This window comes from Hippopotamus amphibius, chromosome 17, assembly GCF_030028045.1.
Source record: "Hippopotamus amphibius kiboko isolate mHipAmp2 chromosome 17, mHipAmp2.hap2, whole genome shotgun sequence".
In the NCBI taxonomy this organism is placed as follows: domain Eukaryota; kingdom Metazoa; phylum Chordata; class Mammalia; order Artiodactyla; family Hippopotamidae; genus Hippopotamus; species Hippopotamus amphibius.
This window is the reverse complement of record NC_080202.1, coordinates 56,076,794-56,103,266: the sequence shown is the minus strand read 5'-3', so window position 1 is coordinate 56,103,266 and position 26,473 is coordinate 56,076,794. Positions and strand designations below refer to the sequence as shown.

At 53.7% G+C, this 26,473-nt stretch overlaps 1 protein-coding gene across 1 annotated transcript in view; it reads right to left on the bottom strand.

Moving 5' to 3' along the window:
• The window catches only part of MXRA7 (matrix remodeling associated 7), a 33,283-nt gene that overhangs the window by 6,400 nt on the left and 410 nt on the right, over positions 1 to 26,473 (bottom strand). The window contains exons 2-3 of the mRNA XM_057714918.1: positions 10,154 to 10,217; positions 5,171 to 5,267 (exon numbers count right to left, since the gene is read on the bottom strand). Coding sequence (XP_057570901.1) covers positions 5,171 to 5,267; positions 10,154 to 10,217 — 161 coding nt within the window. The remainder of the gene's footprint in view (positions 1 to 5,170; positions 5,268 to 10,153; positions 10,218 to 26,473) is intronic.

Sequence of the window (26,473 nt, the reverse complement as noted above, 5' to 3'; positions counted from 1 at the left end):
CAGATGCTGGGATCCAGACCCCAGGGGAGTTTGCCTCTCATCACCTGCAGCAGGATAGCTCACTAACCAAAGCTAGCCCGAGACCCCGTTCCAAGTCTGCAAGGCCTACAGGGAGTCAAGTCAGGTCCCACATGTGGGTGGTTAGGCAAAAAGGCCCCACTTGTAGTTAGTTGGGCAGGTTGGGTCCCACTTGCAGGTAGTTGGCAGGTTGGGTCCTACATTATGTATTTAGGCAGTTGAGGTCCCACAGATGGGTAGCTGCCCAAGGAGGGTCCCACATGTGGGTGGTTGAGCCGGTTGGGTCCCACACGTGGGTAGTTAGGCAGGGAGGGGCCTCACTTAGGTGGCTAGGCAGGTCGGGGCCCACTTGTAGGTGGTTTAGCAGGTAGGGTTCTACTTGTAGGTAGTTGGTCAGGATGGATCCTAGATGAGGTAGTTGAGCAGGCTGAAGCCTACTTGTAGGTATTTGGGCAGGGCGGGTCCCTCATTTAGGTATTTGGGTAATTTCAGTGCCACATGTGGGTAGTTGGGCAGGTTGAAGCTCACTTGTAGGTAGTTGGCGAGGAGGGTCCTACATGTGGGTATTTGGGCAGTTCAGGTTTCACACTGTAGGTGGGTGAGCAGGTTGGGTCCCTCACGTAGGTAGTTAGGCAGAGAGCATCCTCGATTAGGTAGCTGGGCAGGCCGGGGCCCACCTGTATACATGGTTGAACAGGGAGGGTCCCACAGATACTGAGGCAGGTCAGACTGCAAGGGTCGGATCCTTAGCTTTGTGGCTGCTCTGGGCCAGTCCTCTCACCATCGATTATTTCTTATCCTTGCTGGGTGGGCCTTGTCCCTTTTGGGGACAGTGGCTTCCAAGGACATGTGCCCCCCAGATGAAGCAGATGGTGCGCCCATCTTTTCTAAGGAATAGGCAGAAGCACTGGCTTACCCGGGTGAGCACTGAGGGAACCCAGAGGGACCCAATTTTTATCCCTCTGGCGCCCTCACGTGGAGGTGAGTTAGCATATGTTTCTAGAAATTCACACTGGTGGATGGTTCGTGGACATGGCAGGAGGCAGAAAGCAGGAGAACAACCATTCACCCTTGCCAGTTATGCATTTCAGAACACCATCCGCTAGAGTGGTGTCCGCTTCCAAAAAGGTCAGGCCAGTCCTGGGGACCTTCAGGATAGAGTGGGTGCTGGGTCCTCACCAGCCTGGTCTACCTCCTGGGTTACACTTTTCCCCTGGACCAGAAGATGGGAAGAAGGGACGGTGTACGAGGAGAGGAGTGGCTGATGGTGCTTTTTCTTTTTGCTGCTGAGCTAGAAGCCAGCCAGGTTCTCCAACTTCACTGGCTCGGGGGTGAGGGGGTGGCATCTCTCTGCGGGGAGCAGTCACAACCTACAAGCCCACCACCCCAGCCAGACTGAGGCTGGATGTGACACTCCCAGAAAAGCTGTGAGGGGAACCCAGGGGCACCCCCACCCCGGCAGAGGCAGTGCCCAGGAAGCCTGTGAGCCCCAGCCCCAGGGGAGACCCAGCAGGAGGTGGGCAGACAGTTATGAAGCAGGATCTTTCTTAAGCAGCAGCCGCGTCTGGATTTACAAACCTTACACTTTCTGCCCCTTGGGCAGAAGGAATCTCATCTGTGAGCTGCTCTAAGGATGGGAACGCCCAGTTATTAACCACATGGAGGAACGAATTTGGGGTCTCTTCCTCTGGGTCCTCCTTACCAAGTGCCATGTTCTGAAAACCTGTGAACTGCATGCAGCTTCTGAGTCTGGGTCTTGTGACCCCTAAAGATTTAGTCTAGATACTGCTATGTCGGCCACGTTCATGAATGTAAAGTCAGGGGTTTGCAGCATGGGTTTTTAACCGGCTTGCAACTTGACAGACAGGGACCCTGAATGCCAGGAAAGGGATTAGAAACCAGCAGAGTTTGGTTGGCAAGAATTTGACAGGCAAAGAAGAGCACACACTTTTCACTGGCCTGTGGTTTTAGTGGTTCGACAATATTTTTCATACTGACGATCCCAAGGCAGTTTCCTAGACTCAGCTGGGACCAGAGCTGTCTCACGCCCGTCAGCTCTCCCAGTCCCCACGGAACTATCGTGCTGTAGATGAAAAGACAGCCTCTGCAACCCCAAGCATCACCACGCGGGGAACGTGCGAGAGGGGCGGGCGTCAGGGCCCCATGCAGTGCTGAGTGGGCTGACCGCGTGCAGGGGCAGGAGGGAGCAAGTGGACCTCACAGGCAGACGTGCTGGACAGCCACGGGAGCATGCCGGGAGGGGCAGTGGTGACAATGAACGTGGACTCCAGCCCCACCCTGGGAGGACCGTGTTCACCATGAAGTCCACCAGTCCTTCCTTCTCAGCTGGGGCACAACAGTAATAACCAAGCCTGCAGGTGGCGGGGGGGAGAAACCCTCACCCCAAGAGCAGCGCTTGGGCAGTCTCGACCCTACAGAATAGCGCGGTGTGAACCACTCGTCTAGAGACCCCCAGAGGTCCAGTAGGGAAAGACCCTCCTGTGCTGTCTGAACACAGTGGAGGAGGGACTTTCCCTCTCCCTCCCCGAGGTCCCAGCTCTGACTGCGGCCCGAGCCCTGCCACTGAGGCGGCTAACTGGCCTTTCCTATTCTAATGGTCCCTCGCATCCCCAGCACACACAGGATAAGGCTGAGGGTCCTGGCCACAGCCTCTATCCACAGGGCCCTTTGAGGGACCCGCAGGCACGTCAAGTCCCCTCCATGCTTTTTTTTTTTGGCTGCGTTGGGTCTTCATTGCTGCGCTCAGGCTTTCTCTCTACTTGCAGTGAGCGGGGGGTCACTCTTTGTTGTGCTCTGGCTTCTCATTGTGGTGGCTTCTCTTGTTGCGGAGCAGACTCTAGGTAGACAGGCTTCAGTAGTTGCAGGATGTGGGCTCAGTAGTTGCGGCACGTGGGCACAATAGTTGTGGCTCACGGGCTCTAGAGCACAGGCTCAGTAGTTGTGGTGCACGGGCTTAATTGCTCCACATCATGTGGGATCTTCCCGGGCCAGGGATTGAACCCGTGTCCCCTGCATTGGCAGGTAGATTCTTAACCACTGCACCACCAGGGAAGTCCCAAGTCCCCCCCATCCTTAACACTGGGGCTGCACAGCTTTTCTGGAAAGGGCCAGATACTGACTCTTTTCGGCTTTGGGGGCCATGTGGTCCCTCTGCAACTACTCGGCCACTGCAGTGCGAAAGCTGCCACAGACCACAGAAGAACAAATGAACGCAGCCCTGTTCCAGTCACACTGGATTTACAAAAACAGGGCCGTAGTCCGCCAGCCCTTGCTCTGATCATAATTACCTGCCTGCGCCACAGGCTGCGGGCACGGGTTTCTGCCCAGCATGGTCCTGCTTTCTTAGGGCGGGACTAAAGCTGCAGGGGTGACACCACGCAGTCCTGGGGATGACAGCTCCCCGTCTGCCTCACAAGGGGGCGCTGGCCCTCCAACCAGCCGGCCCATTAAGCCCAGGAGGGACTTGCGTTAACTGGGCCTCCAAGAACCCTGCAGCCCTGGGAAAGGGGCCTGTTCACCCAGGAGCCCTGTGCTGGAGGAAAATGAGCTGGCCAGGGGGAATAGAAATGAATTAATTGGTTATGAAGGTGGCGGAGGAGGGGAGATTTAGGCCACAGTCAGTCGTGATGGGGACACAGTAACAGACAGGATGAGGGAGGTACCACTAATCTAAGAAGTCAATCTCCTTACCAAAAGGATTTGCAAGAATATTTGTGGCTCAGGACCTAAGGAACTTGCTACAGGGAAGTGAGGTCAGAGGTCAGCTCAATCCTGAAATATAAATGCAGCAAACGGGGTCACACCCAGAGGCGGTGGCGTGGGCACCGAGGAGTGAGGGGGAGGGCTTCCCCAGGCTGGGCTTACCCTGCCACCCCTCTGCCCCTGGGGAAGAGCCTTCAGGGCCAGATCTGGAAGGACTGGTGGCAGTTCCAGGAGGGGAGAGGGGGTTCTCGTGGGTCCAGTGCCTTCTGACTTGAGGGATACTGGGTGGCTTAGTAATAACGAAAGGGTGGTTGAGATCTGCATCCTGGAATAATAAAGCCTCCGTTCCCGACCCCAGAACCCAGCTTATGCTAGCAAGGGGTGGGGGTGGGGGATGGGGTGGGTGGGGGGGTGGGGGATGTGGGGATGGGGTGGGGATGGGGTGGAAGTGGGGGGTGGGGTGGGATGGGGTGGGGGGTGGGGGATGGGGTGGGAGTGGGGGGGTGGGATGGGGGGTGGGGGGGTGGGGGATGTGGGGATGGGGTGGGGATGGGGTGGAAGTGGGGGGTGGGGTGGGATGGGGTGGGGGGGTGGGGGATGGGGTGGGAGTGGGGGGGTGGGATGGGGGTGGGGGTGGGGGATGGGGGTGGGGGTGGGGGATGGGGTGGGGGGGTGGGGGATGGGGTGGGGTGGGGGTGACCCAGCCCCTCCGGGTTGCCGGGCTCAGGAAACACAGCCCTGTGTTTAGATTTGTGCTTAAACCAGAGGACCCCAGGCTACAAGCTGGCCCGTGTCAGGCCACTGGTTCTCCCTCATGGCCTGTCCCCAGCGTCCCACTGCTCCTTAGGAGGGAAGCCCGTGGGTGTGTGTGGGTGTCTGGCTGGGGGCGGGCAGAGGAAGAGCCCAATTCTAAAAATGAGGAGCTGCGTGGCTGCAACAGCCTCAGAGCTCCATGGAGCAGAACAGATGAAACATGACTGCTGGCCCTGGGCTGGGGGTTTGCGGGGGTGCTGAGGCGGAGGTTGGCTGCCAAGTGGATGAGCAGGAAGAATCGTGCTCTGTCCTGAGTGATGGATTGGATGTGTCATGAACTCTCTGTGTAAGTGAACAGCCGGATCTGCTCCAGGCTCTGCCCAGGCATCTCGTTTTTCCCCTTTTGGTGGGGGAGGGGTGGGGGTGCAAGAAGGGGCTTGGCCACTCTCCCCCCATCACCATCACATGCTCCTCCTGAGTGCCCCAAGGGGACTGTTGGGGAAATTGAGCCTGGCAGAATATTGCCAGGATGGGAAAAAACCCTAAAGTGGAAGAGTTGGGGGCGGGGGCGTAGCGTGTGGGAGGTCCTCCTCCTCTCCCAGCTACAATGAAGGGGGCTCATGGCCACAGGTATCACAGAAAGCGGAGCAGCCCCGAGGAGGGCAGAGCAGCCTACCTCTGTTCCTCCTCCAGTTCCTCCTTGGTCATCATCTTCTTGTACTGGTTTCCCCGCAGTTTCCCAGGGCTGTATCTGAAGGAGAAGGCTTCTCCCCCTGCAGAGAGGACACCCAGTAAGAGCCAGTTAGGGTGCTGGGCCCTCCTGCAAGTTCAGTCCCTTTTCCCTTCCTTAGTTTCCAAGGAACCGTCTGGGCCAGAGAGGGCTCCCCGCTTCAAAGAGGGGCAGACGGGCCCCATGCCCACCCCGGGCCAGCTCACCCGAGCCTCAGAGAGGGCCAGACCCCCACGACATCTGCTCACCCTTGCCTGCGCCTGGCAGGTCCTCCCCCCACACCCTTTCCACTGAGGAACTCTTTTAGGAACTTGAACCCGGGATGAGGCAGCCTGAGTGAAACCAGCACCCACCACCCTGACCCCCATGCCATTTGGTTCCGTCCACCAAAGGGCGGTTTTCTCCCAAGACCAGGCTGAGCCGTGCACAGAGCTGCCCGTCTGCCCCTCTCCAGCAAGGGCTCTGGCCAAGCAGCTGCCCGCAAGGCTTGTCTCCCCCTCATCTTGAACCCCTCTCCCCATTACTGCTGTGCAATTACACAGTCAGACAGAGGGTCCTTATCTCCGGGAAGCAGGCTGCGCCAGGGTGCTGGGTCCCTGCCTCTCCTCGGGTCCCAGGTCCAGAAGGCTGCAGGGACCGCTGACCCTCCTGCCGAGGTCCTCCAGTCACCCAGGCTTGGGGGTGCCCGCCCTGCCGTCTAGGGATGTCGTGTCGGCAGACCCTTCCTCTCTATGCCCCTCTCTCCACCAGTTATTAAAAATCTGAAATGATGCATCCAGCCCACAAGGGCATATGGGTATGATGTGGGCTTGTTCACACGGTGGGGTTTTTTTTAATTTTAAAAATCTATTTATTTATTTTATTTATTGGCTGCATTGGGTCTTCGTTGCTGTGTGTGGCTTTTTAGTTGCAGCGAGCGGGGGCTACTCTTCGTTGCAGTGCGAGCGCTTCACAATGCAATGACTTCTTTTGTTGCAGAGCACGGGCTCTAGGCATGCAGGCTTCAGTAGTTGCAGCACGTGGGCTCACTGGTTGTGGTTCATGGGCTCTTGAGTGCAGGCTCAGTAGTTGTGGCGCAGAGGCTTAGTTGCTCCACGGCATGTGGGATCTTCCCGGACCAGGGATCGAACCAGTTTCCCCTGCATTGGCAGGCGGATTCTTAACCACTGCACCACCAGGGAAGCCCCCACATGGTGTTTAAATTGATCATTAAAACCAGTACTCAGGGAATTCCCTGGAGGTCCAGTGGTTAGGACTTGGCGCTTTCACTCTGAGGGCACAGGTTCAGTCCCTGGTCAGGGAACTAAGATCCTGCAAGCCATGTGGCATGGTCAAAAAACAAAAACAAAAACAAAAACCAGTGCTTATTACTGAATGGGTATACCTGGGTTTGCCAATCCCAGAATAGACCCCATAGTTGCTTTGGAACAAATGAAAGGGCAGCTCCAGAGGCCTGAAGAGGGCACACCAGGGGGTCTGGACAGAGGAAAACATGGGTGTGTGACTTGGAGGGAAGGCAGGTGTCAGGCACACAGGCCAGAGGGAGGCAGCAAACACAGATGAGGCTGTGCGGGCAGAAGAGGAAAGGGCTCTAGAGCGTTCCCCTGGCTGAGTGTCCAGGTGGAAAGAGTTCCTTTGGGAAGCAATGCCCTTACGCGATCCTTCAGCCCAGCAGGCAGAGGATAGATGGCCTCTGGTCAGCCTCAGGGACAGAGGCTGAGTGGCTTGTCTTATCTGATTTCGGTTAATGTATAAAGAAGTGAGCATGGGAAACGCAGAGACCAGCGAGTCGCCCTCCCACACGGATGTCTTCTTCTTCACTTCTCTTCTGTGTCACTCAGATGTCAGGAATCTCAAACACCTCCACATCCTGCCCTGGGGCCACCTGGACCTCCTCCAGCGGGCGGCTGTCCCAGTGACCAGAGGCTGATGTGGGCTCCAGGGAGAAGAAAGCTGTAGCCTCTGAGATTCGAGTTCTCTCTGGGCTAATGGAAGGTTCTGGATGCAAACTCAGAACCCAGGCGTTGCCGTGGAGGTGGTGTTTGCTCTCACCACATCATGACTTTGCAGGAGAATCTGGCCGCCAGCGCTGAGCCCTCACCTTAGGAAGCAGTTTCCACGTTTGTACAAGGATTAATTTGCTCTGCATTCAGTCAGCAAATATTTAGTGAGCGCTCAGCTCAGTGCTGGGGACTTAGGGAAGGAAACATACAGCAAGCAAAGATGAGTGATTAAAATACAGAATTTACAGTAGGTCCTGAGAGCTCTTCAGAAAAGGACAGCAGGACAGGAGAGAGAGGTGGGGAGGGGGCTGCTTGGAAGTTTAATGGGAGGTGTGTGTGTCAGGAAGGGCTTTACAGGGGATGCTGCAGGTCTGGGGAGAGAGATCAGCAAAGTAAGGAAGTGAGGCCAGAGGGCAGGGAGCAAGGGGACAGGTCTCCAGGGGAGGCCGTGGTTCTTCCTCCTGGGGAGCTGGGGCTGGGGCTCAGCGCAGACAGGATGACTCCACCCCGCCACCCCCCACCCCTGAGACCGGGCTCCCATCAGCTGCTCTTTCCTCCAGGCTGAGCTCAGCTAAGGCTGATGGGCAAAGGGCCGGCCCGCAGCGTCAGGAGCTTCCGACAGCTCAGGGATCTGGGAAGTATGAGGAGTAATCTGGGGCCACTGCTTGAGGGGCCTGGGGCCTTGGTTGCCAGGAAAGAACGTGCCACGGGGCAGAATTACACGAAGCTAGTCTCAGAATGGGCTCGCAGCTATGCTGGCTTCCAGGCCTCAGAAAGAGGCAGTGGGCAAAGAGGACCGATTAACCTCGACTTCAAGGTCGTTGTGTTGCTATGTTTTAGAAAAATAAAACATAAATGCTGCCAGCTGGGTACTACTCAAGCTTTCAATCTGTGGGGCAGGTCTGATTATGCTTCGAGCCAGAGAGAACAGACCCCTTGAAAAGGCTTTCGCTTAATCACACGGGGTGTACCGAAGGATAGACGGCCACATCCAGGTTTGCTAGACCGCGAGGGTTCCACGTGAGAGCCTCCTGGGAGGGGGGACGTCCTCCTGCAGTCTTCTGTGAATCCACCCGGTCGCTTAGGGAAGGCACCTTAGTGGACACTAATCCATTAGTGAGCTGAGCGGTCACTGCAGAGGGGCTGGGGCCCTCTCATGTTTTCTTCTGACAGCTGGGGCCCTAAACCTCTCCTGCCTCTCTGCTTCGTGAGGGCTGGCAGGAGGCAGCTGGGGGATGGGCAAGGTCCAGGAGCAGCAGTCAGATAAGGACGGAGGGCCCGGTCACACTGCCCATGGCTGGGTGTGGGGCTGCACGTCTATGGGGTCTGAGAGTGTTTCAGAAGAGGAGTCTTCCCCTGTCCTGGCCCAGGGGCCTCCAGCAGCCTCTGTGTCCCCAAATCACTCATAGGATCCAATAACGTGGCAGGGACAGACCCCAGGGCCACGGTTCCTGCAGGTGATCTGGGAGAAGCAACAGCTGGAGAGCGAGCCCCTGGCAAAGGGCTGATGTCCACCCCGTGCACCCCGCCCCCCTGCATCCTCCTGCCCCTCCCCCTTCCTCTAAGGCTGTATTGATAGAAACCGAAGGCCCGCCCTCCCTCTCCCTGAGCCCAGCCCAGCCCTGCCTGCCTGGCCCATGACAGCTTTGGTTACTGCATTCCTGCAACTCTCTCTTTCCAGGGCTCCTGCCAGCTGTTGACTTAAAATCACAGCAACAGTCTCCCTTTTTCAAAAAGCATAAAATATTTCAAACACACAGAGAAGTACAGCAAGTAATGTCCTCCGTGTACTTGCCATATAGATTTGACAAATGTTGACATTTTGCTATTTTTACTTCTTCTCCTTCTCCTTCCCCTTCCCCTTCTCCTCCTTCTCCTTCTTTCTCCTGCTTCTCTCTCCCCCTTCTCCTCCTTCTTCCTCTTCCTCTCCTCCTCCTCCTCCTTTTATAAAGAAATGAAGGGCTTCCTAGGTGGCGCAGTGGTTAAGAATCCGCCTGTCAATGCAGAGGTCACGGGTTCGATCCCAGCTCCAGGAAGATCCCACATGCCACGGAGCAACTAAGCCCGTGTGCCAAAAAAAGAAAGAAATGAAGTACGACAGATCCAGCAGAAGCCCCGCACTGTGTTTGCTCCTGTCTGTCTGTCTGGGGTGCTGGTCTCCGTGGATGCTCAGAGCAAACACACTGCCGTCCACCCGGTCAAGTCTGAATTGCACAATGCTCCTGGTCACTCCCTTTCTCTTCCCCTGGCTGCCTGGAATCTGGCTAGTCAGCTGGAGCTGCTTGGGAATCAAGTGTTTCCTCTCTGGCGGCCTTTATCCTGCAGAACCCCGGCAGGTGGCCCTATAAGTGGCTTTAGTCTCCATAAAATAGCTCTGAGATACTTAGAAACGTAAAATGCACAAAGTGGGGACGAGAAGGGAGTTGAGGCACTGCAGAAAAGAGAAAGTCAGTAATGGGCCACCTGTATTTGGTGACAACTCACATTGTATAAATGGAAAAGCGAAGGCCAAAAGAGCAAAGCAGGGACTTTCCTCGCGGTCCAGTGGTTAAGACTCATGCTTCCACTGCAGGGGGCACGGGTTCGGGTTCGATCCCTGGTCAGGGAAATAAGATCCTGCATGCTACACATCGCAGCCAAAAAAAAAAAAAAAAAAACCCAAAAAAGCAAAGCAGGTGGTCAGGGAGATGGGTGCAGGAAGGCAGGGGTCAGAGAAGAGTGGGCTCCGGCCTCAGTGTCCTCTGGGTTGCACCGGACCCGGCTTCTCTGCCCCTCTCCTCTATCCTCTCTCCCTCCATCCACTCCCCTCATCCTGCCACTCAAATCCGCAGCTGGGGAATCCATTGGACCACGGCGGAGCCCAGCCTCCACAGCCAGGTGCGATAAGGCAGGCTTCAGTGGGCGGCGATGTGTGGGTCTCACTCACCGTCTTCTTCCTCAGGCCCTGCCTGGGGTGGACCTTCCTCGCCATCCAGCTCCTGCTCCTCTTCCTGCAAGACAAGGAGAGGGGTCAGTGCCTGGGCACCTGGTTTCCTCTTTGATACTGTCATTGGGTGTTTGCCCCCTCTGTTAAAGCAACCTGACACCTGGGTCTGCTCTTAGGATAGATGTGCTTGGGGACTGGAAGTGGGTGACCGCCTCAGGAAGATGGGGCAGCAGTGACAGGACATCACTGGGGAGAAGAAGAGGCCGCCCAGGGCCAGCCTGACCACCCCCAGCACCCAAGCTATCCTTTGAGCATGGCCAGGAGGTCCTGAGTGGGGGCCACGGTCAACAGCAGGTGGAAACAGGAACGTCCGCAGGAATTCCCTGGTAGTCCAGTGGTGAGGCCTTGGTGCTTTCACTGCTGTGAGCCTGGGGTTCAATCCCTGGTTGGGGAACTAAGATCCCACAAGCTATGAGGTGCGGCCAAAAACAAACAAATGAAAAAGGAAACAGGGACGTCAGTGCCTGAATCTTTGACCTCTGCACCTCAGTCCCTTTGCCTTTTCCAGGTGGGTGGTGGTCAAGTGGTGGATGCCACTTTAATAAGTGGACTGGGCGACTCCCACCCCTGGCTATAGTGAGTAGGACAAATGGCACGAGAGGAAAGCTGGCAGGTTCTCTGGGGCCGGGCCAGGCGTCACAGAGAGGCTGCCTTTGCGGTCACAGGCTCCGCCTCTGCTTCCTCCAGCATCGTTTCCATCTCTGACCATTTCAGGGTCCATTTTCCCAAAATGGGAGCTCCACCTCCCTCAGCCCAGTTCTCTCCCACGCACGCAGGGACAGAAAAAACAGAAGGCTGGAAGGAACGTCCCGGGATGGCCTTGGTGGAAGGAAGGAGTGACTTCAACTTGCAGGAATGTTGGAGGATGAGAGGGAGGTGCTGGTGCTGTGGCTCTGAGGGCCTGAAGGGCGCGGCGAGGGGACCTGTGGCCCGAGGAAGCCCAGCGGCATACCAGGCGAGGCCTCAGGTTTAGGAGAGCGGAGCCCAGACATGAATGAGCTGCCCCATGGGGGCCAAGGCAGCACAGCAGACAAATCCAAACCCAGGCCTTCAGGCTCCGGGCCCAGGGGTCCAGCGGTTTGCAGCCTCAGCAAACCAGGCAGGCAGTCACCCTGACAAATCAGAGTGAGCTAAGCTGGGAGACGAAGTTCCCACAAGCCCAAGAGCCGGTCACAAGTGACAGATCCAAAGGGCCTCGAGTCCCCTGTTGTGACTTTCTGTCTTGCTAGTCCCCATGAGATGCCGCCGGGAGGAGCAGGGCTGGAGGCAGGAGCTGGCTCTTCTGCACTTAGCAGCTTACATCAGGCTCAGCACCATCTAAATGTGAGGAACGCTGCCCCAAGCGCTGGCCAGCCCCTGGGGCTTGGGGGGCGGGGTGGGGGGTGGGGGAAGGTGTCCAGTCGCCTCCGGGATTTTGCTCAGCGATGCTTCTTTGTGGCTGTGGGGAAAGGCAGGCCTCTTTGGGGGGCAGGCAAAGGAGACACCCCTTTGACTCAGCAAACCCAGGTCTAGGGATCTGCTCTGGACTGGAAAGCCATCTATCCGGGTTTTTTTTTTTTTTGTGTGGCACACGGGCTTAGTTGCTCCGTGGCATGTGGAATCTTCCCAGGGCAGGGCTCGAACCCGTGTCCCCTGCATTGGCAGGCGGATTCGTTACCACTGCGCCACCTAGGAATCCTTTTTTTTATTTTTATTTTTTTTATTTTTTTTCTATCCGGGTTTTTACGCGAGGACTCTGATTGAGTGCAGCGGAGAACAAGACAAAACTGGGAACAACTAAATGTTTATCCATGGAGTTAAATATAGTCTAGTTAAATATATTATAGTTAAATACTTTGGTTGATATTTCCCCGAAATATTAATGGCTTAAATATATCACCGTGCATGTATATACTGTGCAACACTACATTTAAAAGGAGGCAACCAGGGGACTTCCCTGGCAGTCCAGTGATCAGGACTCCTCGCTTCCACTGCAGGGAGCACAGGTTTGATCCCTGGTCGGGGAACTAAGATCCCACATGCCGTGCGGCACAGCCAAAAAAATAAAAATTTAAAAAATTTAAAAAAAAATAAAAAGGAGGCGACCATACATACTGATGTGAAAGGCACACCGAGATACATTATCAAAGGGAGAAGCAAGAAGCAGCACAGGGTGAGGAGTGCAACCTTCTTGGTGTGAATGCCAAAACAGAAGCGCACACAGACGCTCATAAATGCAGAGAAAATGTTTTCTAGAAGGACACGCAAGATGCCGATAACAGCGACCCCCTTTGGGGAGAGGAGCTGGTGGGGGCGGCCTTTCCTTTCCTTCTTACACATGTCAGTATAATTTGGATTTTCTAATAATACGCACGAATTGCATTTTTAAAATGCTACACAGGGATCTCTGAACAGTGAGCTTGGGGCTATTATATATATTTCTCTTTAGAAAATAAAGAGAAGAAAGACAGAAAGAAAAACAGATTCGTCGAATCAGTGCTGGAGCCCAAAGCCCAATATCAAGACCAGAGAGGAGGCCAGTCCTCCTACTGTGTGCCAGGGACACAGAGGTTAAAAGAAAAATAACAAAAAAGCAAGCACAGTCCCTTCGTGAAGGAACTCTCAATCCAGTAGGAAAGACATATACCCAGATAATTGCCACCCAGGATGGGAAATTCAAGAGCTGAGGCTGACCCCTTTATCCCAAGGGACACAGTGTCAGCTGACCTGCCAGCACCCCCCTGGGGAAAGGCTGGTCTGCATTTGGATTTTGCACTTGACTTTTGAACCGTGGTGCTTTTTAAACTGGTTGTGACCCATTAGTGGGTCATGAAAGCAACTTAGAGCAATTTGCTACCAGTATTTAAAAAATGTGCAGCCAACGTCTCAGTGTGGTTTTAAGATTTAATAACTTCAGGAGCATAAATGCTACAAACATACCAAAAAATGACATTTGAAAGGTTATTTAGATTTTAAATATATTGACTTTTTTTCTTGTCCAAATTCATATAATACCACCGTCTAGTGGCTCTAGTTGATTTTCAGACTTTGAAAAACCATTCATGGGCTGGATGGTCCGTGACTAAAGGGATTGCCTTTGTGATTCCAGCCTTGCCATCTTATGAGGATTGGATGCACTCGTGACAGTTTGGATGTGACCTCAAGAGAGGTCGACCAGGTGTCTGAGGTGCCCACGGGAGAGGACTCCTCCACCTGCCTGTCCATCCAGATTCTGGCACTCACAGAGACTTAAAATGAAAAACACAGCATTCAAATGTCAGGAAACTAAGCATAAAAGGAATTTAAATAAGTAAATACTCAACCGATGTGTTTTATAGGTTTGTAGCATTTACACTTCTTAAGTTATTGACTTAAAACTGCACTAAGACTTTGGGGGCACCCCTGTATCCCAGAATTAAAGATAAATAGTGGTGTGTGTGGTAGAGGTAGGTATCGTTTTATAAGACTTCTGTGACTTTATAGATGGGAATGCAATTTAAATAGATGTCTTATTGTAAGGCTTAATGAAGTTTGGGAAACACTGCTGAATCGGCCATTTACTGTTTTCCGTCTGCACAGAAACCCCCTTCTTTCAGAAGATGCCCCTTGAAGCCTGTGGTCCTGGTGGGAACTGCCAGTTGGGCAGTCAGATCCCCCGCCCCCCCCACACACACACCACGATGGGCCCAGCAGACAGATGTGATCCAGGGCCCAAGTTCTGCTTGGGCACAAGAGACCTCTGATCCCAGGGCTGGGAGCTGCCCAGGGTTGCCGGGGTGGGGAGTCCCCAGCTGTGGTTACCCCCGAGGCCATTCTACCCCTGCTTCCCCTGTATGTGGGCGACTCAAATTCTGACTCTGCAAAAGCCCAGCTGAGCCGAGTTTCTGTCACCGACAGCCAGAGTCCTGACCACGGTCACTGTCCACTTACATCCCACGCTGCAAGCCCAGAACATCTCAAGTTCTGCCGGGAGGCCATTGCCTCCCTTAAATTCCAGCTGCACAGCAGTGGGGGTTGGGTAGTGGGGGCTGCCCCAGGGAGGTGGTTACTTACTGGGCTTTTAGATAACATCATAATAATGGAAAGGCTTCCATTATTTAAAAAAGGGGCGGGGGGGTAAAAAAATCACTCTTTATTGAATTTTGCCCTTCAGAAAAAATGTGTATCCAATAGAAAAACAAAAGTGCTGGGGAATTTCCTGCTAGTCCAGTGGTTAGGACTCAGAGCTTTCACTGCCAAGGGTGAGGGTCCAATCTCTGGTCAGGGAACTAAGATCCTGCAAGCTGCAACAGCGAGGCCAAAAAACAAAAAACAAACACCCGGAAACAAAACAAAGAAACAAAAGTGCTGATATCAACAATAAGAGGGGCAGGTTTCAGAAACAAAGCGATTGAGACAAGGATGGAAACACTTCTGAAGGTGGGGACTCTAGCTCAGTCCAGTGCACTTTGCTTCAAGATGGGGAGCTGTGTACATGACAGTGAAGGGAAAAAATAAAGTGAGACCATGTGCAAAACGCTGGAACTGCTCTGTCCATGCCTTTGTCCTGAAGAGCTGTCAGTAAGGATTTTACTGGGAATTCTCTGGCGGTCCACTGGTTAGGACTTGGTGCTCTAACTGCCAGGGCCTGGGTTCGATCCCTGGTTGGGGAATTGAGATCCCACAAGCCGAGTAGCGAGTAGCGAGGCCACCCTCCTCCCCCCTACAAAAAGGACTGTACCTGTGTACCTTCTAGCAACACATCCCATCTTTAGTTCTGCTTTGGCAGGTACATACCTTATGCATGCAAGCAACACAGTGGCGGGGGTCCTAAGGAGGGCAGCTCAGCTGAGCCTGAGGGGCACAGGGGAGGCCTTAGAAGGGGACAAGAATCCTGAGCTGGGCCTGAGAAGTCCTGGCCAGGTCTGGAACGTCACAGCTTTTCCAGTGACTCCTTGGAGTCTGGTGTGACTGCAAGGGAGGGGGTCAGAGGCCAGGAATGCAGGGCCTGGATTAAAGAACTTATATAAGACAAGATACTGAGGAGCCACCAGAAGCTTAAAAGTGAGGAGAAACAGGATGAGACATGCATTTGGGAGCAGTACATGGGGATGAACTGGCAAGACAGGAGGCAGGAAGGACTCGGGGTGGGGTGGGGGGGGAGGCGGCCTTCAAAGCTCAGGTGAGAGATGTAAGGGCCTGAATTGAGAGACTAAAGGAATCAGGCCCTCAGCTCCATCTCTGCTGAATGAATCTCAAAGGCCCAAGGCTCTCAAGGTCTGAGTCCCACTCTTGGGCTTGCTCTCGTATGGCGGAGAGGCAGCTGTGCCCCACAGCTCGGCCAGGACCAGGCCTGGAGGTAGGACGCACCCAGCAGCTGCTCAGAGCGCCGACTGCAGATGGCACAAGAGGCCATCACCACTGCCGATTTCTTTTCTTTTCTTACCTTTTTAAAATTTTATTTATTTTTGGCTGCGTTTTGGCTTTCTCTAGTTGCAGCGAGCAGGGGCTACTCTTTGTTGCGGTGCTCAGGCTTCTCATTGCGGTGGCTTCTCTTGTTGCAGAGCATGGGCTCTAGGTGCACAGGCTTCAGTAGTTGCAGCACATGGGCTCAGTAGTTGTGGTGCACGGGCTTAGTTGCTCCGAGGCATGTGGGATCTTCCTGGACCAGGGTTTGAACCCGTATCCCCTGCATTGGCAGGCGGGTTCTTAACCACTGTGCCACCAGGGAAGTCCGCACTGTTGATTTCTCGTCCTAGGAGTGTTGCATGGTACCCATGCCTTACGGGCTGCATTGTGTCCTTCCCCAGATTCAGGTGTTGAAGTCCCAACCCTCAGGACCCCAGACTGTGACTGTATTTGGAGAGAGGGTCTACAAAGAGGGAAGTAAGTTCAATGAGGTTATTAGGGTGGGTCTTAATCCAATCTGACTGGTGTCCTTACAAGAAGAGGAAATGCAGACACACGGAGAGACACCAGGGAAGCGTGTGCACAGAGGGAAAAGCATGTGAGGACCCACCAAGAAGGCAGCACGCGCAGCCAAGGACAGAGGCCTCAGGACAGACCAGACCCGCGACAGCTTGACCTCACAGTTCTGTTGTTTAAGACAAAATACGTTTCTGTTGTTTAAGCCACCCAGTCTGTGGTACTTTGTTACAGCAGCCCTAGCAGACGAATACTCCAAACACTAATGAAAGTAAATCAATTTAATGAAAACTGTGAATTGGTGACACTGAGACAGACAGCTGGCGTCATCCTGGACAGTCCCCACAGCAGGCTCAGGGCTAAGAGCCCACCTCAGTCAGCTCACTGCCCAGCGTCTCAGTGGGTTAGAGACTCGTTCTAGCTTCATGTGTTCTGGGCTACTTTTTAAATTCAGCTTTTCCACCAATGAAGGCAGGTGAAGGGAGGACTTCCTGACAGCCTCGCCAAGACCAGGAGCCCAAGACTGGGGTCCCCCAGAGGCCAAGCAGGGAGGGGAGGGCTGTAGGTCCCAGAGGAGCTCAGAAGGAGGCGTCTCAGAGCTCCCGGGAGCCAGAGGCAGGGCCGGCAGGCAGCACATTGCCATTTATGGCTGGCCCGGCTGGTCCAGGCCAGATACACAGGCTGCAGTGGAGCAGGGATGGGCGGAGATGGAGGCAGAGAGAGACAGATATCTTTCTGTCTGTCTGTCTGCCTGCCTAGGGAGATGGGTCTGCCCTGGGGTCCTGCAAATAGGGTCTGTTGGACCCTGTGACCAGCTACCTGAGCTGCCTCCTGCTGTGGCTGCACCAACCCGCCCTTCCCCCTGCCTCCTGTTAATCTGGACCAATTTTAGACGGGGAGGCCCACGGCTCCACCAGGCAGGCACTGAGGCAGGCGCAGCTCCCATAGGGATGCCTGTCTCCCTCCCCTTGCATTCAGAGGGGAGCGTCGGCTGTGGGGCGAGCAGAGAGAGCAGAGCCGGCGCCAGCTCCTGGGGCGCCGGTGCTGGGCAGGGAGGACAGGCCGGCAAAGGTCACAGCCAGGCTGCTCTCTCCACCTGTACCATCAAAATAACTCAGCCACCCTCGCCTCCAGATGACAGCTCCAAGCTGAGGCCACTCGGCCAGCTCTCTAAATCCACACGTGCAGCTGGACAAGGCACGTCCTCTGTGACAAGGAACGTACGTCTCCTGGTCCCAAACTGACCCCCTCAATGTGTCCAGTTTTTCCCTGCGGTCACAGCATCTTGACACTTCATCATGGCTTGGGAATGTTGGTTTTGGTGGTTTTTTTTTTTGGCCACGCCACCCGGCATGTGGGATCTTAGTTTCCCAACCAGGAATCCAACCCGAGCCCCCTGCGGTGGAAGCTCAGAGTCCTAACCACTGGACCACCAGGGGAGTCCCTGCTGTTTCCTTTGAGAGCCGTCTGGGATCCATCCCCTCATTCTCCCCGCTCCTGCCTCAGTCACTCAGTGCCTTCACAGGCACCGTGTCCTTGACTGCACTCTCCTCCAGTCGTCTGCTCTGAGGACATCTTAAAACGCTGACTTTATGACACTTTTCCTGCCAAAGCCCCATAATGATGGTTGCCATGTTCAATCCAAATAACCCCTGGCTTTTGAAGCTCTCCTGCTTCCAGACTCAGGGAGGTCAGCCTCTAAGGGCTTACTGGGAAGTGCCGTCCTTTCCCACCCACCAGGCGTGCCATGGAGTGGGGGTGGGGGGCAGGCTGGAATATAGGGTCACCCAGGATCTATCCTTGGCTGTTCACCCCTGAGAACCTCTCCTTCCTCTGTCTGGACGGGGTCCTCTGAGATCACAGGATCTGACTTGGAAGGTCTTGAGCTCAGTTATTATTTTACCCTTGGTCAGCAGAGCCCTGGAGCCGCCGGGTGGAGGGGCTGCGGGGACCACTGCAAGGAGGAGGAGAAGGGGCAGAGGGGCCGAGACCCCCACCCAGAGCCGTTTTGCTTTTCCTCCATGCACTGGGCTTCCCTCCGTATAAGATTAAAGAGGGAAAAATGTATCTGGGGCTTTAAAACATGTTAGAAAGCCACTGATCTAACGTGGCTTCTACCCAATACGAAACTCCAGGTGATAAAACCTTTGATGGATTGCCCGTGATCCAGTCTCTGTTTGAACACATCTTGCATCAGGGAGATCACTACCCTACAGAGCCGTCCGCCTCGTTGGGGCATAAATCACAGCTCTAGGGATGTGCCGCAGGCAGGGGACACACAGGGCTCTGGGCTAGAGACCTGGACATGAAGAGAAATAAGACTCCTGCTGCCCAGGGCAGTCCTATGAGGAAGGCAGCACCCGCCTTTTGGCAGGAACCAAGAGTTTTCTTTTCTTTTGGGTGCCGCTGTCCACCAGGCCTATCGTAGGAGCTGGGGATGTGGCTATGAACGTGGCTGGCAAGGACCCTGCTCTCATGGGCTGACATTCCACTGCGGCAGACAATGCAGGCTAAAATAAAAGATGACCTCAGCCCGTACTGAGCGCTGAGAAGGAAGCCGGATGGGACGATGTGTTGGGGGGAATTTATATCTGCCAAGGCGGCCAAGGACACAGAGGCTTGAAAGGGGAGGAGGAGCAATCGATGAAGATCTAGGCTGGGGAGAGTCTGCTCAGTGCGGGAGGGGCAGTGCCAGGCTTGGCTATGTGAGCACGGCAGGACCTGCGTGGCTGAGTGGGGGGGGGCGGGGCCCCTGGGAGAAGAGGCAGAATGGCAGGGTCCCGCTGGGCCTCAGGGGCCCTGGTTAGAGCCCGGAGTTCATTCTGTGAGGGATGGAAGCCACTGAGGGACTTTAAGCAGGAGAACAGGAGACGTGGTTTCTACGTTACAAAGAGCACATCGGTTATGGAGTGGCACATGGCTGGGGTGCAGACTGGAGGCAGGGAGACCACCTGGGAGGTTACTGAGCAGCCCAGATGAGCCCTAGACTGCAGCAGTGGACAGAGAGATGAGCATATGTGCGTGTAGGAGGCCTTCTGGAGATGCAGGTGACAGGACTGGCTGATGGTGTGGGCGGGAGAGGGAAAAGAGAAAACCAGGAAGACACGTGGGCTCTTGGTCTGAGCAGCTGCGGGCGTGGTGCCAGAACTCTCAACGGGATAAAGATCACTGGGGTTGGGGAGGGGGGACAGGGCATGCCAGGGGGACAGAAATGAGTCACCCTTATTAGACGAGATGGTCTGCAGTGCTCATCAGACAACGGAGGGGAGATGTCGGGAGGCAGCTGGGACAGTGCTGGGCGGGGCACATCCATTCGGGCATCATCAGCTATTGATCAGGAGGCCGATGGTGGCCAGAGTGTTCTGGGAGGCAGCAGTGGTGGTCCAGGCCCAGATGTAAGTTCTCCACTTGATATTATGGGCATGAGCTTTTCTAGCAAAGAGCAAAGGAGCTCTGGTAAGCCGCTGACTCAAGGGGCAGGGGTCGGGGCAGGGGCAGGGGTCGGGGGAGAGGGAGAAAGAGAGAGAGATTTAGGAGTTGCACACTGCCCCAGGGCATGAGGAGCCAGCCTGCAGGGTGGTGTGTTCAAACATCCAGACCAAAAGGACCATCTCAGCCTCTGACCTCAGATCCCAATCGAGGGCACACTCACAAGCCCCAAACACTCTGGCTCAGACATCAGCCTGCCAGATTCAATCCTATCAGATTAACAGTTTTTGGCACTGTTCCTATAAATCGGCTTTAGAGGACATCAAAAGCGTCATAGAAAAAATACCCTGAAGCAGCAATCAGGCATCTACCAGACCCTCAATCAGTGAGTATTAGGTTGATTTCTAGTCTCTGCATTTCGGGATTAATAGGGAAGGTCGAGGACAGGGAAGAAAACTAAGGGACTGACCAAATCAGATCTGAGAGGGTTAGAAGAAATGAAATCATTGTGTTGGGGAAAGCCAGGCTGAAGAATTCTGACCATGACTAATTCCAAGGACAATAACAGAATGAGGAGGCCTCCCCACGAGGAAGGGAAACCAGGTTTAGCTCATGAGGAATAAAGGTAAAGAATGATCTGACCCCAGGGCTTCCCTGGGGGCACAGAGGTTAAGAATCCGCCTGCCAATGCAGGGAACATGGGTTCGATTCCTGAGCCGGGAAGATCCCACATGCTGTGGAGCAACTAAGCCCGTGTGCCACAACTACTGAGCCTGCACTCTAGAGCCCATGAGCCACACCTACTGAAGCCCGAGAGCCTAGAGCCCGTGCTCTGCAACAAAAGAAGCCACGGCAATGAGGAGCCTGCGCACCGTAACAAAGAGAAGCCCCCGCTTGCCACAACTAGAGAAAGCCTGCACACAGCAACAAAGACCCAATATGGCCAAAATTAAAATAAATAAATAAATAATAAAATAAATCTTTAAAAGAAAAAAAAAAAGAATGATCTGACCCAGGAGTAGGTTTACTGATCTTCCTAGGAGGCCTCTGGGCCAGAGGTATTTTCTTGTCTTGAGATTGATCTCAGACTCTGAATCTTCAGCAAGGAAGAATCTGGCCAGGAGAAAGAGTATTAATACCAAGGTCACAGAATCAGGCCCTTGCTGAGACCAAGCTCAGGGCTGTCTCAACCAGAGGTCAGGCTGTCCAGAGGGTTAGCAATGTCTGCAAGGATTTCTAACTAGAAAATATTACATACCTGCACGTGTGTGCGTGTACACACACACACAAACACACACACACACACACACACACACACACACACACACACACACCCTACCCAGGCCATGAAACAAGGGCTGATGACTAGAAAGTAGACAATTCTGGACTGTTGCAGAGGTATCAGACATCGTTTTAGTTCAACCCCTTCATTTTGTAGATGGGAAATCTACAAGGTTAAATGACTTCCCCAACTCCTAAGGCTATTCACAGGCAAAAATATTAGATAAGCAAGTTCCATGAATTCTTGCACTGGCTTTCCTTCAGGCTATTTAATCTCATTAGCTATTCCTTAGCGACTGTGGCCAGGAGAAAGTAACCAACGTGCCCACCTCCCTGGCAAGAGAGAAGGAACGGATGCTATTAGCATGCCAGGCTTCCTTTCTGGTTCTGACCAGGCAGCAGGCAATCAGAATGGCAGCCAGTGGCTCTGTCTGTGCATCAGGGCCTGATAGGAGGAGGTTTCTGGACCCCTGTTCCATTTATCTGTCCTTAACGGGCAAACTGAGTGCAGTCAGACTGAGGTTGTTCCAGAAATGCTCTGGCCACCAGGGACTTAGCATTTCTCAGAAAGAACGTCCACCAAGGGTCTAAGTTGGTCTCACCCCTCCCACGCTGTGGTTTGGGCCCACATTCTGGGAAAGAAAATGGCTACAAAAAAGAAACTGTCTAAAAGTGAACGTGCTCAATGTTTTATTTCTAACTCTCTGAAGCCAGGCAGCTTTTTTCTTAAGGTATGTTCTTTAGGAGTTTACTTCTTCCCACTAAGTAGAAAAATTCTGACAGCTACATTTTCCATTGCAAACAAGACTCTATCTCTGAAAGAAAGAACAAAATTTAGCTATTAGGGAAGCCCCAACTTCTTTCTCATATGAAAAAGAATTATGAGCTTAAAGAACTTTACAAAACATAGCTTCTTGCACTACTAAACGATGAACTCTGCTTATAGCTCTCTGCGTCATCTTGTTTAATTGATGTACATCATTGTAATTACTGTGAAGACACTATTCCTATTTTGTGTACAGCTGTTTTCCTTACTTATTTCTACCAATTTGTTCACTAATTAAATGTCCTAATTAATGGACATGTGGATTGTTTCTGTCCCCCCGCCAAAAATCGCTGGATCTGTTACAGACTGAATGTTTGTATCCCCCAGAATTCAAATGTTGAACCCCCAATGTGATGGTACTTGGAGGTGGGGCCTTTGGGAGGCAGTTATGTTTAACGAATTCAAGACGGTGGCGGCCTCATGATGAGATTCGGCCCTTAAAAGAAGATGAAGATGCTCTCTGTGCTGTGTGAGGACACAGCAAAAAGGCAGCTGTCAGCTAGCTGGGAAGCGGGTTCTTACCAGGAACTGAATCTGCGGGTACCTTGATCTTGGACGCCTCAGCCTCCAGAGCTCGGAGAAATAAACGCCCATTGTTTAATCCAGCCGATCTATAGTACTTTGTCATGGCAGCCTGAGCAGACTCAAAGTGGTATGAACTACTGTCAAACATCTGTTTGGCCCTCCCCTAAACTGGCTTCTGTTTGGAGCCATGCTCACATCACAAAGGTCAGGACACAAAAAAGAAAAAGTGAAAATAAAATGCGGTAAAGAAAAAAAAAAAAGTGAAGGTCAGGACAGATGATGGGGGATGGGATGTACCTGCTTCTTGATCATTCTCAGAAGGCTAGGGGCTCTGTGGTTCCCAGGGGGCAGACCTGTGGTGACAAGATGGACCTGAGAGCAAGATAACTTCAGAAAAGCGAACCAGGGCCCAGCGGCATGGCGAGGACAGACAGAGGAGGCCATGCAGCTCCATCAGACCGGCACCCCCAGAGTGTCTGAAAAACCAAGCTCTTTCCTGAGAAATTCCCCACTGGGTTCTTTTTTTTTCAACATTGTATGTTGGAAAGTTCCAAACCTACAGAGGAGCTGACAGAATAATACCCTTTCACCTAGATTCACAGTTAACATTTCCCCATCTTTGTACTCTCTCCCCATACACACCCATGATTTGTGTGCATGAGTGGGGGACTAAAAGAATCACGACATGTTATCCCTAAATGTTTCAGCGTGCGTCTTCCTAAGAACACGGACATTTTTCTATATGATCACAATCCTGGTATCATACTCAAGAAAGTGAGCATTGATATAATAACATGATCTAATAACCAGTAGTTTGAAACATGATCTAGTTATGTCCAAAATATCCTTTATAGCTCCCCACAGCGCCAGCCCCCCCCCCACCCCGCCCCCATCCAATCCAGAATCCAATCAAGGCTCAGGCATTTCATTTGTCTTTCTTGTCTCTTTAGTCTTCAATCTGGAAGTCTCCCTGCCTGTGACACTGGCCAGCTGCTTTATAGGAAGTCCCTACTCATTTCTGAGTAGATTGAGGGCCCGAGCACCAGGATGTCTGAGTCCTGGCACAAACAGAGTGAATTAAAAAAAAAAAGTTATTTATTTGGTTGCACCAGGTCTTAGTTGCGGCTCACAGGCTCCTTAACTGTGGCATGGGAACTCTTAGTTGCGGCATGCATGTGAGATCTAGTTCCCTGACCAGGGATGGAACCCAGGCCCCCTGCATTGGGAGCACAGAGTCTTATCCACTGTGCCACCAGGGACGTCCCAAACAGAGCAATTTGACTCAAGTACTATTGAATGACACTTGACCCTTTGCGCGTGACCACTATTTGGTATCCTACGATACAGCCTTGCTAGAATCCACATCTCCATTAGGTAAGAGGCCTGCAAATCCTAAAATCCTAATCTATAGCTCAGCAGCAACAAGCAGTTTCCTGGCCTTAAAAGGGACCAGCTCTTGTTCTTGACGTTGTTCTCCATAATTCTTTGTGAGGGTGGGGCATGCCCACCTCCTCCCCTGCCTGATCCCTCAGAGAGAAGTGACAAGAGGTTTAATAATACAGCTCTGCCCTCTGCTCTGCCTCCCTGCCCTGGCCTGGCTGATCTGATCTGCCCCGCATTTCTTCAGCTGCTGGTCAGCCTCCCAGCCCACCGAGAATCTTCGCCCTGCACCGCGGGGAGGGGATGCTTCCCCGTGACCCACAGCCGCCGTGGAAGGCTGCTTCTCTGGACTCTGGATCCTTCTCAGTAATCAGCTTTGTAAGCATGGGCAGCAGCTGCCCCAGGCCTCCCAGGCCTCATGGGGAAGGAAGACGATTGGATTAGAAGGGACTTGGTTAATGGAAAATGCAGGGGGAGAGGAGAGGTGAGTGAAGGGCCACTCTCCCAGGCGGGAGCTGTGCCTTCCCCCTCCCAGCAGCTGGGGCCGCCCCCACTCCTCTCCCACTGGTGCTGTTCACTCAGGGGCTGGCTGACGGCGTCCCTGCTGCTTCCCCAAACCCAGACCCGAGTTATTTTTCACCAGCAGGGCCTTCTGGCCTGCTCTCCAGGATGGGGCGGTGTGATCATCAGAAGAAAGCACTGGGACCCGCTCCTGAAAATGCCCGAGTCCATTTCCAGACAATTTCTTAGCAGCTCCTTCCAGGGTAACCCCACCTCTGGGAAGGCAGGGGAGCGGGGAACAGTGGATATCTGTGTCCCCCAGCATCTGGGCCAGGGCCTGGTGCACAGCTAGAGGGCTCGCCAGCTCAGAGGGGGCTGGAGACCTGAACCCAAAATGGAAGGGCGAGACCTCCAAGGGAGGAAACGGACTTACACTTAATTCTCCCGTGGGGTGGATCAGGTCAGGACAGGGTGTGGAGAGGAAGGACGGACGGGCAAGCCTCAACTGTTAGAGTCATCCGCTCTGGCAGCCACATGAGCCTCCGAAAGGTGCCTTGTCCTTCAAAGCCTCTACTCACCCTCACAGGACCTGCTTTCTCCCAGAGAGAGGCAAACCAGGGCTGCTTTTTAAACAACCACTAAACCCATTACGTAGATATCCTACTGCTGAGAGCCTAGAGGCCTTGTAGAAAGTTCTTTCAGAAGTGCTGTAACCCAGAGGATCAAGAGATGACTGAGCACCACTAAAGGACTATATATTTATTTATTTATTTATGGCCCCCCACCGTGCAGCATGCAGGATCTTAGTTCCCTGACCAGGGATGGAACCCGCGCCCCCTGCAATGGAAGCGCGGAGTCCTAACCACTGGACATTCAGGGAAGTCCCTAAAGGACATTTTAAACTTCAGTCCAGGGACTTCCCTGGTGACCCAGTGGGTAAGACTCCGTGCCCCCAATGCAGGGGGCCCGGGTTTGATCCCCTGGTCAGGGAACTAGCTTTCGCATGCATGCCACAACTAAGGAGTCCACATGCTGCAACTAAGACCTGGCACAGCCTAAATAAACAAATATTAAAAAAAAAAATAAAGTCCAGAACCTGCCTCTGGGTGAAAAGGGGCCAATGTCTTAATTGCAGGAGCAGGGCAGCCTGAGAATAGCCCCTACACCTCCCCTGTTCCCAAAAGAATCGTAAATATGGGAGCAAACCTAACACATCAGCACACCTCCAAACCCTACCTGCCATCACCACAGGTGAGGCCAGCAAGAACAACAGGGTCTCGGTGCTCCTGGGATGAATACAGCAGCCCTCCTCAGGCTGGTTAGAGTACACTCTAATGACACAATTAGTCACCCTCTTGTCAAGCAAAGCGCCTGCTCACAGGGGGTCTGGAACAATTACTCAGCAAAGAGAAACGCCTCTGCCCAGCCTCACTCCCCCCCACCCCGCCCCCCAACGCAACAGTTCTGTCCAGTATCAACCACTGTGTCCAACAAAATTCAGAGTGGGCGCTGCAGACATGCTGACAACTGCACCAAAGCAGCTCCCTCAGAGTTTCCACCATCCCGGCCACTCTCCCTTCAAGACAGGGAGCTCAGAAATCAAAACAAGGCGTTCAGATCAGGCTCTGGACCCTCGCTGGTGGCCTGGAGGCGCCAGGGTGCTGCAGTCCTGGGAATGAGCCTGGCTTCACGCCTGGCAACTAGGTTTCCAACCTAAAGAGATACATCGGAAAAAGTGTATGGGGTTGGGCAAAAGCCCGCGCATGAGACACCTCTCTGGATATTCTGAAGCAAGACGGGGAGGGCGGGGGGGTGGGGGGTGGTCAGGACAGAGCTGCTGGGCAGCAGAAGCAGGAGGGTGGGTTTGGGGGGCTCAGCTGTGCTGCAGGAGGGCCTAATCCTGCTTCCTCACTGCGCACTGGCCCTGCTGATTTGCGGCCCCGGGGCGAGTGTGCAAAGCACCGTGCAGTTTGAAAACGACAATGAAAAGGATTGCAATTGTCCGGAGCCTTTCTTTCAGTCTCACCCAATGGGTTTCATACATGAATGACTCAGGAGTCTGGATTTCAAACTGGCCTAAAAAGAAAAGGCAGCTCTCCTTTTTTTCTTTCTCTTCTTTAAGTATTATTTTTTCCACTATCAAGAGAACTGTCATTGCAGCCCTTGAAACAAGCCACATGCACGTGGATTTGGGAACCCGAGGGCCGGAGGGTGAGGGGTGGGGGGTGACCTGTGCCGGGGTACAGGCCAAGAAGAGGAAGGCCGGCCAGGCGACAAAACACAACTCCGACAGGCTCGGCGACACTCCGGGGCAGGGCGGTGGGTCCGCACGCCGGGATCTTCCCTTCCTGCCGGCCGCGGGCTCTCCCCTCCCTGGAGCAGCCGGGACGGAGGTTGGGGGCCCGGTTCTCGGCTCTGCCGGGGGCGCCAGGGGG